Source organism: Taudactylus pleione, unplaced genomic scaffold, assembly GCF_031769625.1.
Source record: "Taudactylus pleione unplaced genomic scaffold, aTauple2 ptg001032l, whole genome shotgun sequence".
Lineage (NCBI taxonomy): Eukaryota > Metazoa > Chordata > Amphibia > Anura > Myobatrachidae > Taudactylus > Taudactylus pleione.
The window spans coordinates 10,451,662-10,464,441 of record NW_028285433.1 but is presented as its reverse complement, the minus strand read 5'-3'; the positions used below and the strand labels follow the sequence as shown (position 1 = coordinate 10,464,441).

The following is a 12,780-nucleotide window of genomic DNA, read 5'->3' as shown; positions in this document are numbered from 1 at the left end:
CAGCGCAGAGTGACATCAGGCCCGCACAACAACACGCGCAGCCAAAGCCCCCCGAGAGACACCAGCTCCGCCACCACACAGCCCGCGCCACAACGACCTCACAGGTAACACCCGCCTAGCGCCATGCTGAAATACGCTGGCCGTGACAGCAACTTTCTATATTATTCCTAACTTAAAGGTGAAGCAGGCTTGAAATGGAATAAATATCAATTGCACGGAAGTGCCATAAGTCATGGGATAGTAGTATGCACAGGTAATTGTAGATGGCATCACCGTACTGTGAATATAGTTTGAAATACTAAGACCTGCATCAGTTGTATTCTAACATCTTGTGAGTCAGTTTGAACACTGGCTAGGCTGCTCGTGCAAGGTGACGAGAATTATCTGCGTTCGAATGGGGCATGAAAGTTGGCGCCCGACACATGGGACATTCCATTTCCAAAGTTGTGTTGTTGTTCAACATTCCCTGATCTACGGTGTCATGTGTGCATCGGCAATACCTCATGGAAGGCATTACCACCCAGCACAGTGGCCGACCTCGCGTGGTGCATCATTGTGACCAGCAGAGTCTGATCAGAATTATCCATGGTAACAGCAAGCAATATTGGCCCAAATCAGATCCACATTTAATGCAGGAGGTATCAGATGCATATCCAGCAGGTCAGTGCAGCGTTCTTCAGCTTTCATGGGGTATGGGAGCAAAAGACCTACCAGAGTGCCCCTGTTAACACTACGCCACTGGACATAGTTCCTCAGCCGTCCAAACTCATGGGATAGATGCCGAGTATTGTGTAGGACCCAGTGAAGTGCATCAACTTGACATGACAACGATTCCACAAGTGGACGTAAGACCTCTGGAGAGATGTTGGACCATGCCATCTGGATAGCTTCCCACAGCTCCCTGATATTTGTATGTGCAAGATCTTGATTGGAAATGGACCTCTTTGCTATGTCCCATAAATGCTCGATTAGGTTCATGTCAGGCAAACATGGTGTCCACATCATTTGTCAAAACTGTCCAGAATGCTCCTTGAACCAATACTGGACAACTTGGGACAATGATACGATACATTATCTTGCTGGAATATTCCATCATTGTGAGGGGGTACATGAGATCCATAAAGGGCTGCAAAAGGTCATCAAGCAATGCAACATAGTGGTTACCATCCAATGACGTGGTAAGGTGAACCAGCAGACCCAACCCATGCCACGTGAACATACTCCACACCATTATGGAACCACCACGGTGCCTTGTTGACAACTGGGTTCTATGGACTCATGTGGTCTGCGCCACACCTGAACCCTACCCCATACCATCAGCCTGAATCCACTGGAACCGTGACTCATCGGCCCAGGCCACATGTTGCCAATTAGGGTTCAATTAGCAACATCACAAGCCCAGGTAAAGAACTGTGGCCGGTGTTGTAGTGTTAACATGGGCACTCTGTTGAGTCTTCTTCTCCCATATCCCATGGAAGCCAACACATGCTGCACTGACCTGCTGGATATGCGTATGGTTCCTCCTGCCTTAAAGGTGGATGCCATTTGAGCCAGTGTCACTTGTCTATTACCACAGACATTTCTGGCCAGACGCCGCTGATCATGATAATTAAGCACCCGTGGTCAGCCTCTGGGCTGTCCATTGTGGGTGGTAATGCCTTCCATGAGGTATTCCCGGTATATATATGACAGCGTAGATTGAGGAAAGTTGAATGTCCGCACAACTCCGGAAATTTAATTTTCCTACTGTCAGGCACCCACTATCACGTCGCCTTGCCATGAGCAGCCTAGCCGGTGTTTAAACTGACTCACAAGATGTCAGATTACAGCTGATGTGCAGGTCTGGGCATTTCCAATATGTCAAAGTATGAGGACGACACCTACTATTACCTTTACCTGCTGCTATCCCATGACTTTTGGCATTTCAGTGTATTTGTTTATGCATAAATATGTTTAATACAACAGTTTTGTAGTATTGGCAGAGTTGGAAAATCTGATATTATCTGATATTCCAACTATGGGCCTGATTCACAGTCGCACATATTGCTGATATTCACAAAAATGGTAGATGTTTTTCAACTGTGCATGCGTATAAGTCACTAAAGTGCACAGTGCATGCATCCCACGGTGTGTACGCACATAGGTGCAATTGCTATTGGGATGCACAGTTATAAAAAATGTGCTGGAAATGTGCTAGGCATTCCTGGGTGCTGATGGAGAGATTGTTATTCAGCTGCAATTAGGGCCGGACTGCCCATCTGGCACTTCAGGCAAATGCCAGTAGGGCCAATGGCCAGATGAGCCGGTCCGGCTGCAAACCCCGGCCATGCAGCTCCGCCTCCCGGTGCTCTGCTCATATGGGACACTGAAAGACGGGGGCGTGCAACGAGGCCATGCCCCATGCCTCGCGGCACCACCCTTCTGTGGGCTCACAATGCTAGCATTAGGTAGACTGCTAGGGCTGCCGAGCAGCCCCAGTCCGTCCCTGGCCACAACAGATGGTCCATATTATTAGTGCGTTATGTGAGACGCTTAATGCTCTCATTGGGGGCCATACTCTGACGGAGAATCTGCACCTAGCATGAGGCTGGTCTAAGTTTCGATGGTGTGACCGATTTGGATTTCAGCAACTAAAGATGCTAAAACTGGACATGTCATTCTTGTACAGTAGGGGAAGTGTTGATAGAATTATTAGCATAAAGTCGTAGAAGCGAATCAGCCCTATGCCTATTCTACAATACTAGTTATATTAAATAGTGTGTAGTTTATTACTTAATTCTTCTACTGTTTATACATGTATCTAATCTTCAATATCAGGCACTACAAAAACAGACATTTTGTACTGTAGGTGGGTAGATAGATCAGAATAATTTCTTAAGTAGGCTTATGCTTAAAAATAAAGGGAATAGCAGTAAAGTGTTTACTTTTCAAAACATTAATGCTTGGCAGTTGGTATGTGAGATGTTAATACACCATCATTACAGAGTCCACATTTATGTTTTTACTATTTTTTGCAGACTCAATAAATGTAGTTTTTTTTAATGCTCTCCATAGTTAATGAAGAAAAATTTATATAGATTTTTTTCTAATAACTTGCGGTTTCTGCATCAGGGCTGTAAAGTAGTTGGATCCGCTGGTTCAGATGAAAAAGTCAAATATTTAAAAGAAATTGGTTTTGATGAAGCTTTTAACTACAAGACAGTGGACTCTTTAGAGGAAGCGCTGAAGAAAGCATCTCCGGACGGCTATGACTGTTATTTTGAAAATGTAAGTATAAGTTCTAGTTGTAGCTATTCCACAATATGGTCTATTTAATACAATGGGCAAAATTTACTAAGTGGCAGGTTCTAAACCCCCGGCGTTTTGGTGGCGTTTTGCGGCGGGTTCTATTCTGTTCTATACCCTGGGGGTTTGGTGGCAGTTTTGCAGCAGTTTCTAAATGACAGCCCTGTTCTATTATATTCTAAAATGTGTTTTGCCGGCAGTTTTGCAACGGTTTTGCAGTGGTTTTGGCCTTAGTAAATCTGCAGGTAGCCAAACCGCCGCCAAACCGCAGTCAAAACACATTTTAGAATAGAATAGAACAGGTCTGTCATTTAGAAACTGCTGCAAAACCACCACCAAACCCCCGGGGTTTAGAACAGAATAGAACCCGCAGTGAAACCACCAACAAACCGCCAGGGTTTAGAATTCTGATAGTCAATGACAGAGCCTACAATGACTGGTGAATCTAGAGATTGTGGATGATGCGTCCGAATGATCCATTTTCTGTGCTCTGCAGGTGGGTGGGAAGTTTGCTGATGCTGCTATACCACAAATGAAGACTTTTGGAAGAATTGCTGTGTGTGGTGCAATCTCCCAGTACAATGATGCAGTGCCACCATCAGGTACTCTTTCTATTAAATGATACGCATAATATATTTAGAAATAAAAATGTATTTTCACACTAAATATAACACACTTTCATAGTAAACCATTGTGCTTTGAGAACTGTATTCCATTTTATAAATATATATTTTTTCTAAATGTCATAAAGTTCATTTGGGAAAGCTAGATTTTGAGGGGAATTCAATTAGAGGCGAAAAGCCATATTTGCCTGTTTTTTTGTGAAAAATTTGCCTAAAAAAAAATTCGCCAAATTCAATTCCAGGACAATTTCGCCTAAGTGGAAACAATTCTCCAAAAATGATTCTCCAATCAATAGCTGGTGAAAAGAAATGCAAAATCTTTATTTTGGGGTGCAAACGTGGGGAAACAACTCAGACCCCTTGGGACAGTCCCCCAAAGGACAAATACGCAAAAAAACCAGAAACTAAAACCTAAGAACACCCCAAAAAAGACATATAATTTTTTGGGTGTAAATTTAAAAAGTGGGGGGATAAACATTAAAAGTAGCGAAAAAGACTTCTTGGGGATCCACAAGTATGGGTCAGGTGTTTTTGGGATTGCAGGTGCATGCAGCAGGTGGATTTTTCACGTTTTTTAAAAGTTCACTTTAGAGACATAAAAACATGCTTGCACCCATTTTCAAGCACCCCAAATTTGACAGGAATTCTTATTTTCACCAAAAACTACAGCTTTATGCCATTCTTCACCACTTTTACAAAAACGCTAATAGCAAGCAATTTACACAACTTAAGTACACAAAATAGCTTTATTAGGGTTATTAGTACACATCTATACTGATTCCCTATGTTAGTGCATCTTTTTCTGGGGTACAGACTGATTTCCCCAGTTCTTTCAATACTTTTCACCTGTTCCGTATTCGCCTGTTTCCGTGTTCGCCTGTTTTGCAATTGAATTAGGCGAAAAGCAGGGACGAGCACGGAATAAATTCGCCTCTGAAACAGGCGAATGAAGCGAACAGTCGGACAGGCGAAAACTTCACCTCTAATTGAATATGGCTCATAATGTCAGCCATAGGACCCAATTAAACCATATACCCAATAGTCACAATTATAAACTAAAGTACTTTGTTTAAAATCTATTGGCCCTGATTCAGAGCCGGACGCTCTGACCAGAGCGCTCGCTCTGAATCAGGGCCCTCCTCCATTAAAATGGAGCGTCCTCCTGGACGCTCGTATAGCTGTGGGTCACCACCCACAGCATATACGAGCATCCAACAAGATGGTCGCGATGGTCAAGACCATCGCGACCATCGGACTTGCGAGTGAAACCCTGTGGTCGGGTTTCTCAACCACAAGCCCTGGAGGGATTTTGGCTCTATCAGAGCCAAAATCACTCCCATTGACATCACTAGTGATGTCAGTGGGGCCGGCTTCAGACGGTAGGCGTCCCCATGGGAACGCCTCCGTCTGGCAGGCACGCCCCCGGCACGCCCACCAAAGGGGGCGTGCTGTCAATCAACATCGACAGCACACCCCCTTTGGTGCGAGACCCGGAGCGATGTAAAGTCCTTCGCTCACCGGGTCTCGCGCATGCGCACGACGGAGCTCCCTCCGTCGTGCGCATGCGCAGTGGGGAACATCGACCCACTTGCGAGCGTACTGCCGCTCGCGAGTGGGTCTGAATGACCCCCATTAGGTAAAATCATGGTTCTCTCATAGTTCATGCCTTATGAAGACCTCCCAGTAGCAATATGTAGAGCCGTTTACTTAAATTAATAATTGACCCTAGAAAGCAATTGCAGTAGATAATTCAAATATTTTTCAGAAATAGGAACACACAAAAAATTTGGACGCAATTAATAAATTAATTTAAACATTTAAAAAAATGTTTATATAAATATATATAAAGCTCTACTGATCTCCTATTATTAATTGCCTCTCCTTAAGAGTAAATCTGAATTACTCCTACTATAACACTTATCAAATTTCTAGATAATTATATACAACCTCACAGAAAAGAACACATACAGATATTAATTTAATTATTAGAATGCATTAGAATTATATACATGTATGTACCAAACCCTCCGAACAAACCACTGTCGGATGTAGGTGTAGGAACCAGTCAGGGTCCCGATTACACAGAATCCTAAACACTGTGGAAACTTTTACAAGCCTGCTGCAGCTCCAGGGGGAGCGGATCTCCCTTCCTCTCACGGCTCTGCAAGGACTAAAACAACTGCCAGCAAATGGCTAGGTAAAATTGTCAGCAGGGAAAATCTCCTAACAGCGAGTCTATATAAAGATACGGGGGGGAGCAGGGGTGTATCTAGGGGTCCAAGCGCCCATGGCAAAGGGAGTGACTGGCAATCCCCGCCCCCACCACCACCATATTTTCGGAATAATTACACGCTGTACTTATATCATTAAAAACTTAAAATAGATATTGTTTTTGTTTTTTAAAAATACCCACCTTCACTTACTACTTCACTTCTGCCTAGGGGGGAGGGCACACTGACTGACGTCAGTGGCTGCCCTGCCCCAGGGTGCCCCTACCTGCTGAGATGAGCGGTGCCCACAAGCCCTGCCCCCAGTCGTCACACTTAGCTACTCAGTCTCTGTTTCACTGTTAGTGTGTGTCACTCAAAAGGACGGCATCAGAGACTGTTACACACTGAGGGCTTCCCATCCCTTACTGTGCTCCCCTTCCCCCTCAACATCCCATACTGTGCTCTCCTCTTCCCTCCTCCACATCACATAGTGTGCTTTCCTTCCCCTCTCAACATCACATACTGTGCTCCCCTTCCCCCCTCCACATCACATACTATGCTCCCCTTCCCCCCTCCATATCACATGCAGTGCTCCCCTTCCCCCCTCCATATCACATACTATGCTCCCCTTCCCACCTCCATATCACATATAGTGCTCCCCTTCCCTCCTCCACATCCAATAGTGTGCTCCCCTTCCCCCTCCACATCACATACAGTGCTCCCCTTCCCCCCCTCCACATCACATACTATGCTCCCCTTCCCCCCTCCATATCACATACAGTGCTCCCCTTCCCCCCTCCATATCACATACTATGCTCCCCTTCCCCTCTCCATATCACATACTATGCTCCCCTTCCCACCTCAATATTACATACAGTGCTCCCCTTCCCCCCTCCACATCACATACTATGCTCCCCTTCCCACCTCCATATCACATACAGTGCTCCCCTTCCCCCCTCCACATCCAATAGTGTGCTCCCCTTCCCCCCTCCGTATCACATACTATGCTCCCCTTCCCCTCTCCATATCACATACTATGCTCCCCTTCCCACCTCCATATCACATATAGTGCTCCCCTTCCCCCCTCCACATCCAATAGTGTGCTCCCATACTCCCATATAGTGTGCTTTCCTTCCCCTCTCGACATCACATACTGTGCTCCCCTTCCCCCCTCCACATCACATACTATGCTCCCCTTCCCCCTCCATATCACATACAGTGCTCCCCTTCCCACCTCCCATATCACATACTATGCTCCCCTTCCCACCTCCATATCACATATAGTGCTCCCCTTCCCTCCTCCACATCCAATAGTGTGCTCCCCTTCCCCCCTCCATATCACATACTATGCTCCCCTTCCCCTCTCCATATCACATACTATGTTCCCCTTCCCACCTCCATATCACATATAGTGCTCCCCTTCCCCCTCCACATCCAATAGTGTGCTCCCCTTCCCCCCTCCACATCACATACAGTGCTCCCCTTCCCCCCTCCACATCACATACTATGCTCCCCTTCCCACCTCCATATCACATACAGTGCTCCCCTTCCCCCCTCCATATCACATACTATGCTCCCCTTCCCCCTTCCATATCACATACAGAGCTCCCCTTCCCCCTCCACATCACATACTATGCTCCCCTTCCCACCTCTATATCACATACAGTGCTCACATTCCCCCCTCCACATCCAATAGTGTGCTCCCCTTCCCACCTCCATATCACATACAGTGCTCCCCTTCCCCCTCCACATCACATACTATGCTCCCCTTCCCCCCTCCATATCACATACAGTGCTCCCCTTCCCCCTCCACATCACATACTGTGATCCCCTTCCCACCTCCATATCACATATAGTGCTCCCCTTCTCCCCTCCACATCCAATAGTGTGCTCCCCTTCCCACCTCCATATCACATACAGTGCTCCCCTTCCCCCTCCACATCACATACAGTGCTCCCCTTCCCCCTCCACATCACATACTGTGATCCCCTTCCCACCTCCATATCACATATAGTGCTCCCCTTCCCCCCTCCACATCACATACTATGCTCCCCTTCCCCCCTCCATATCACATACAGTGCTTCCCTTCCCCCCTCCATATCACATACTATGCTCCCCTTCCCCTCTCCATATCACATACTATGCTCCCCTTCCCACCTCCATATCACATACAGTGCTCCCCTTCCCCCCTCCACATCCAATAGTGTGCTCCCCTTCCCCCCTCCATATCACATACTATGCTCCCCTTCCCCTCTCCATATCACATAATATGCTCCCCTTCCCACCTCCATATCACATATAGTGCTCCCCTTCCCCCCTCCACATCCAACAGTGTGCTCCCATACCCCCATATAGTGTGCTTTCCTTCCCCTCTCGACATCACATACTGTGCTCCCCTTCCCCCTCCATATCACATACAGTGCTCCCCTTCCCACCTCCCATATCACATACTATGCTCCCCTTCCCACCTCCATATCACATATAGTGCTCCCCTTCCCTCCTCCACATCCAATAGTGTGATCCCCTTCCCCCCTCCACATCACATACAGTGCTCCCCTTCCCCCCCCACATCACATACTATGCTCCCCTTCCCACCTCCACATCACATACAGTGCTCCCCTTCCCCCCTCCATATCACATACTATGCTCCCCTTCCCCCCTCCATATCACATACAGTGCTCCCCTTCCCCCTCCACATCACATACTATGCTCCCCTTCCCACCTCCATATCACATACAGTGCTCACCTTCCCCCCTCCACATCCAATAGTGTGCTCCCCTTCCCACCTCCATATCACATACAGTGCTCCCCTTCCCCCTCCACATCACATACTATGCTCCCCTTCCCCCCTCCATATCACCTACAGTGCTCCCCTTCCTCCTCCACATCACATACTGTGATCCCCTTCCCACCTCCATATCACATATAGTGCTCCCCTTCCCCCCTCCACATCCAATAGTGTGCTCCCCTTCCCACCTCCACATCACATACTATGCTCCCCTTCCCCCCTCCACATCACATACAGTGCTCCCCTTCCCCATCCACATCACATATTGTGCTCCCCTTCCCACCTCCATATCACATACTATGCTCCCCTTCCCCCCTCCACATCCAATAGTGTGCTCCCCTTCCCCCCTCCACATCACATACAGTGCTCCCCTTCCCCCCTCCAGATCACATACTATGCTCCCCTTCCCACCTCCATATCACATACAGTGCTCCCCTTCCCCCCTCCATATCACATACTATGCTCCCCTTCCCCCTCCACATCACATACTATGCTCCCCTTCCCACCTCCATATCACATATAGTGCTCCCCTTCCCCCCTCCACATCCAATAGTGTGCTCTTCTTCCCACCTCCACATTACATACAGTGCTCCCCTTCCCCCTACACATCACATACTATGCTCCCCTTCCCCCCTCCATATCACATACAGTGCTCCCCTTCCCCCTCCACATCACATACTGTGCTCCCCTTCCCACCTCCATATCACATATGGTGCTCCCCCTCCCCCCTCCACATCCAATAGTGTGCTCCCCTTCCCACCTCCATATCACATACAGTGCTCCCCTTCCCCCTCCACATCACATACTATGCTACCCTTCCCCCCCTCCACATCACATACAGTGCTCCCCTTCCCCCTGCACATCACATACTGTGCTCCCCTTCCCACCTCCATATCACGTATAGTGCTCCCTTCCCCCCTCTACATCCAATAGTGTGCTCTCCTTCCCCCTCCACATCATATAAAGTGCTCCCCTTCCCCCTCCACATCACATACTATGCTCCCCTTCCCCCCTCCACATCACATACAGTGCTCCCCTTCCTCCTCCACATCACATACTGTGCTCCCCTTCCCACCTCCATATCACATATAGTGCTCCCCTTCCCCCCTCCACATCCAGTAGTGTGCTCCCCTTCCCCCTCCACATCACATACAGTGCTCCCCTTCCCCCCTCCATATCACATACAGTGCTCCCCTTCCGCCCTCCATATCACATACTATGCTCCCCTTCCCCTCTCCATATCACATAATATGCTCCCCTTCCCCCCTCCACAGCCAATAGTGTGCTACCCTTCCCCCCTCCATATCACATACTATGCTCCCCTTCCCCTCTCCATATCACATACTATGCTCCCCTTCCCACCTCCATATCACATATAGTGCTCCCCTTCCCCCCTCCACATCCAATAGTGTACTCCCCTTCCCCCCTCCACATCACATACAGTGCTCCCCTTCCCCCCTCCACATCACATACTATGCCCCCCTTCCCACCTCCATATCACATACAGTGCTCCCCTTCCCCCCTCCATATCACCTACTATGCTCCCCTTCCCCCCTCCATATCACATACAGTGCTCCCCTTCCCCCTCCACATCACATACTATGCTCCCCTTCCCTCCTCCATATCACATATAGTGCTCCCCTTCCCCCCTCCACATCCAATAGTGTGCTCCCCTTCCCACCTCCACATCACATACAGTGCTCCCCTTCCCCCTCCACATCACATACTATGCTCCCCTTCCCCCCTCCATATCACATACAGTGCTCTCCTTCCCCCTCCACATCCCATACTGTGCTCCCCTTCCCACCTCCATATCACATATAGTGCTCCCCTTTCCACCTCCATATCACATACAGTGCTCCCCTTCCCCCTGCACATCACATACTGTGCTCCCCTTCCCACCTCCATATCACGTATAGTGCTCCCCTTCCCCCCTCTACATCCAATAGTGTGCTCCCCTTCCCCTCCACATCACATACAGTGCTCCCCTTCCCCCCTCCATATCACATACTATGCTCCCCTTCCCCTCTCCATATCACATACTATGCTCCCCTTCCCACCTCCATATTACATACAGTGCTCCCCTTCCCCCCTCCACATCCAATAGTGTGCTCCCCTTCCCCCTCCACATCACATACAGTGCTCCCCTTCCCACCTCCATATCACATAAAGTGCTTCCCTTCCCCCCTCCATATCACATACTATGCTCCCCTTCCCCCCTCCATATCATATACAGTTCTCCCCTTCCCCCTCCACATCACATACTATGCTCCCCTTCCCACCTCCATATCACATATAGTGGTCTTCTTCCCCCCTCCACATCCAATAATGTGCTCCCCTTCCCACCTCCATATCACATACAGTGCTCCCCTTCCCCCTCCACATCACATACTATGCTCCCCTTCCCCCCTCCACATCACATACAGTGCTCCCCTTCCCCCTCCACATCACATACTGTGCTCCCCTTCCCACCTCCATATCACATATAGTGCTCCACTTCCCCCCTCCACATCCAATAGTGTGCTCCCCTTCCCCCTCCGCATCACATACAGTGATCCCCTTCCCCCCTCCACATCACATACAGTGCTCCCCTTCCCCCTCCACATCACATACTGTGCTCCCCTTCCCACCTCCATATCACATATAGTGCTCCACTTCCCCCCTCCACATCCAATAGTGTGCTCCCCTTCCCCCTCCGCATCACATACAGTGATCCCCTTCCCCCCTCCACATCACATACTATGCTCCCCTTCCCCCCTCCATATCACATACAGTGCTCCCCTTCCCCCCTCCATATCACATACTATGCTCCCCTTCCCCTCTCCATATCACATACTATGCTCCCCTTCCCACCTCCATATTAGATACAGTGCTCCTCTTCCCCCCACCACATCACATACTATGCTCCCCTTCCCACCTCCATATCACATACTATGCTCCCCTTCCCACCTCCATATACAATAGTGTGCTCCCCTTCCCACCTCCATATCACATACAGTGCTCCCCTTTCCCCTCCACATCACATACTATGCTCCCCTTCCCCCCTCCGCATCACATACAGTGCTCCCCTTCCCCCTCCACGTCACATACTGTGCTCCCCTTCCCACCTCCATATTACATATAGTGCTCCCCTTCCCCCCTCCACATCCAATAGTGTGCTCCCCTTCCCCCTCCACATCACATACAGTGCTCCCCTTCCCCCCTCCACATCACATACTATGCTCCCCTTCCCCCCTCCATATCACATACAGTGTTCCCTTTCCCCCCTCCATATCACATACTATGCTCCCCTTCCCCTCTCCATATCACATACTATGCTCCCCTTGCCACCTCCATATTACATACAGCGCTCACTTTCCCCCCTCCACATCACATACTATGCTCCCCTTCCCACCTCCATATCACATACAGTGCTCCCCTTCCCCCCCTCCACATCCAATAGTGTGCTCCCCTTCCCCCCTCTATATCACATACTATGCTCCCCTTCCCCTCTCCATATCACATACTATGCTCCCCTTCCCACCTCCATATCACATATAGTGCTCCCCTTCCCCCCTCCACATCCAATAGTGTGCCCCCCTTCCCCCCTCCACATCACATACAGTGCTCCCCTTCCCCCCTCCACATCACATACTATGCTCCCCTTCCCACCTCCATATCACATACAGTGCTCCCCTTCCCCCCCTCCATATCACATACTATGCTCCCCTTCCCCCTCCATATCATATACAGTGCTCCCCTTCCCCCTCCACATCACATACTATGCTCCCCTTCCCACCTCCATATCACATATAGTGCTCCCCTTCCCCCCTCCACATCCAATAGTGTGCTCCCCTTCCCCCCTCCACATCACCTACAGTGCTCCCCTTCCCCC

The 12,780-nt window shown here is 49.2% G+C and overlaps 1 protein-coding gene across 4 annotated transcripts in view; it reads left to right on the top strand.

Annotated features, from left to right (window-relative positions):
- Positions 1-12,780, top strand: part of LOC148454071 (prostaglandin reductase 1-like) — an 84,280-nt gene that overhangs the window by 31,167 nt on the left and 40,333 nt on the right. For all 4 annotated transcript variants that reach the window (XM_088461251.1, XM_088461252.1, XM_088461254.1 and 1 more), the window contains 2 exons: positions 3,112-3,267; positions 3,782-3,887. In XM_088461251.1, coding sequence (XP_088317377.1) covers positions 3,112-3,267; positions 3,782-3,887 — 262 coding nt within the window. The remainder of the gene's footprint in view (positions 1-3,111; positions 3,268-3,781; positions 3,888-12,780) is intronic.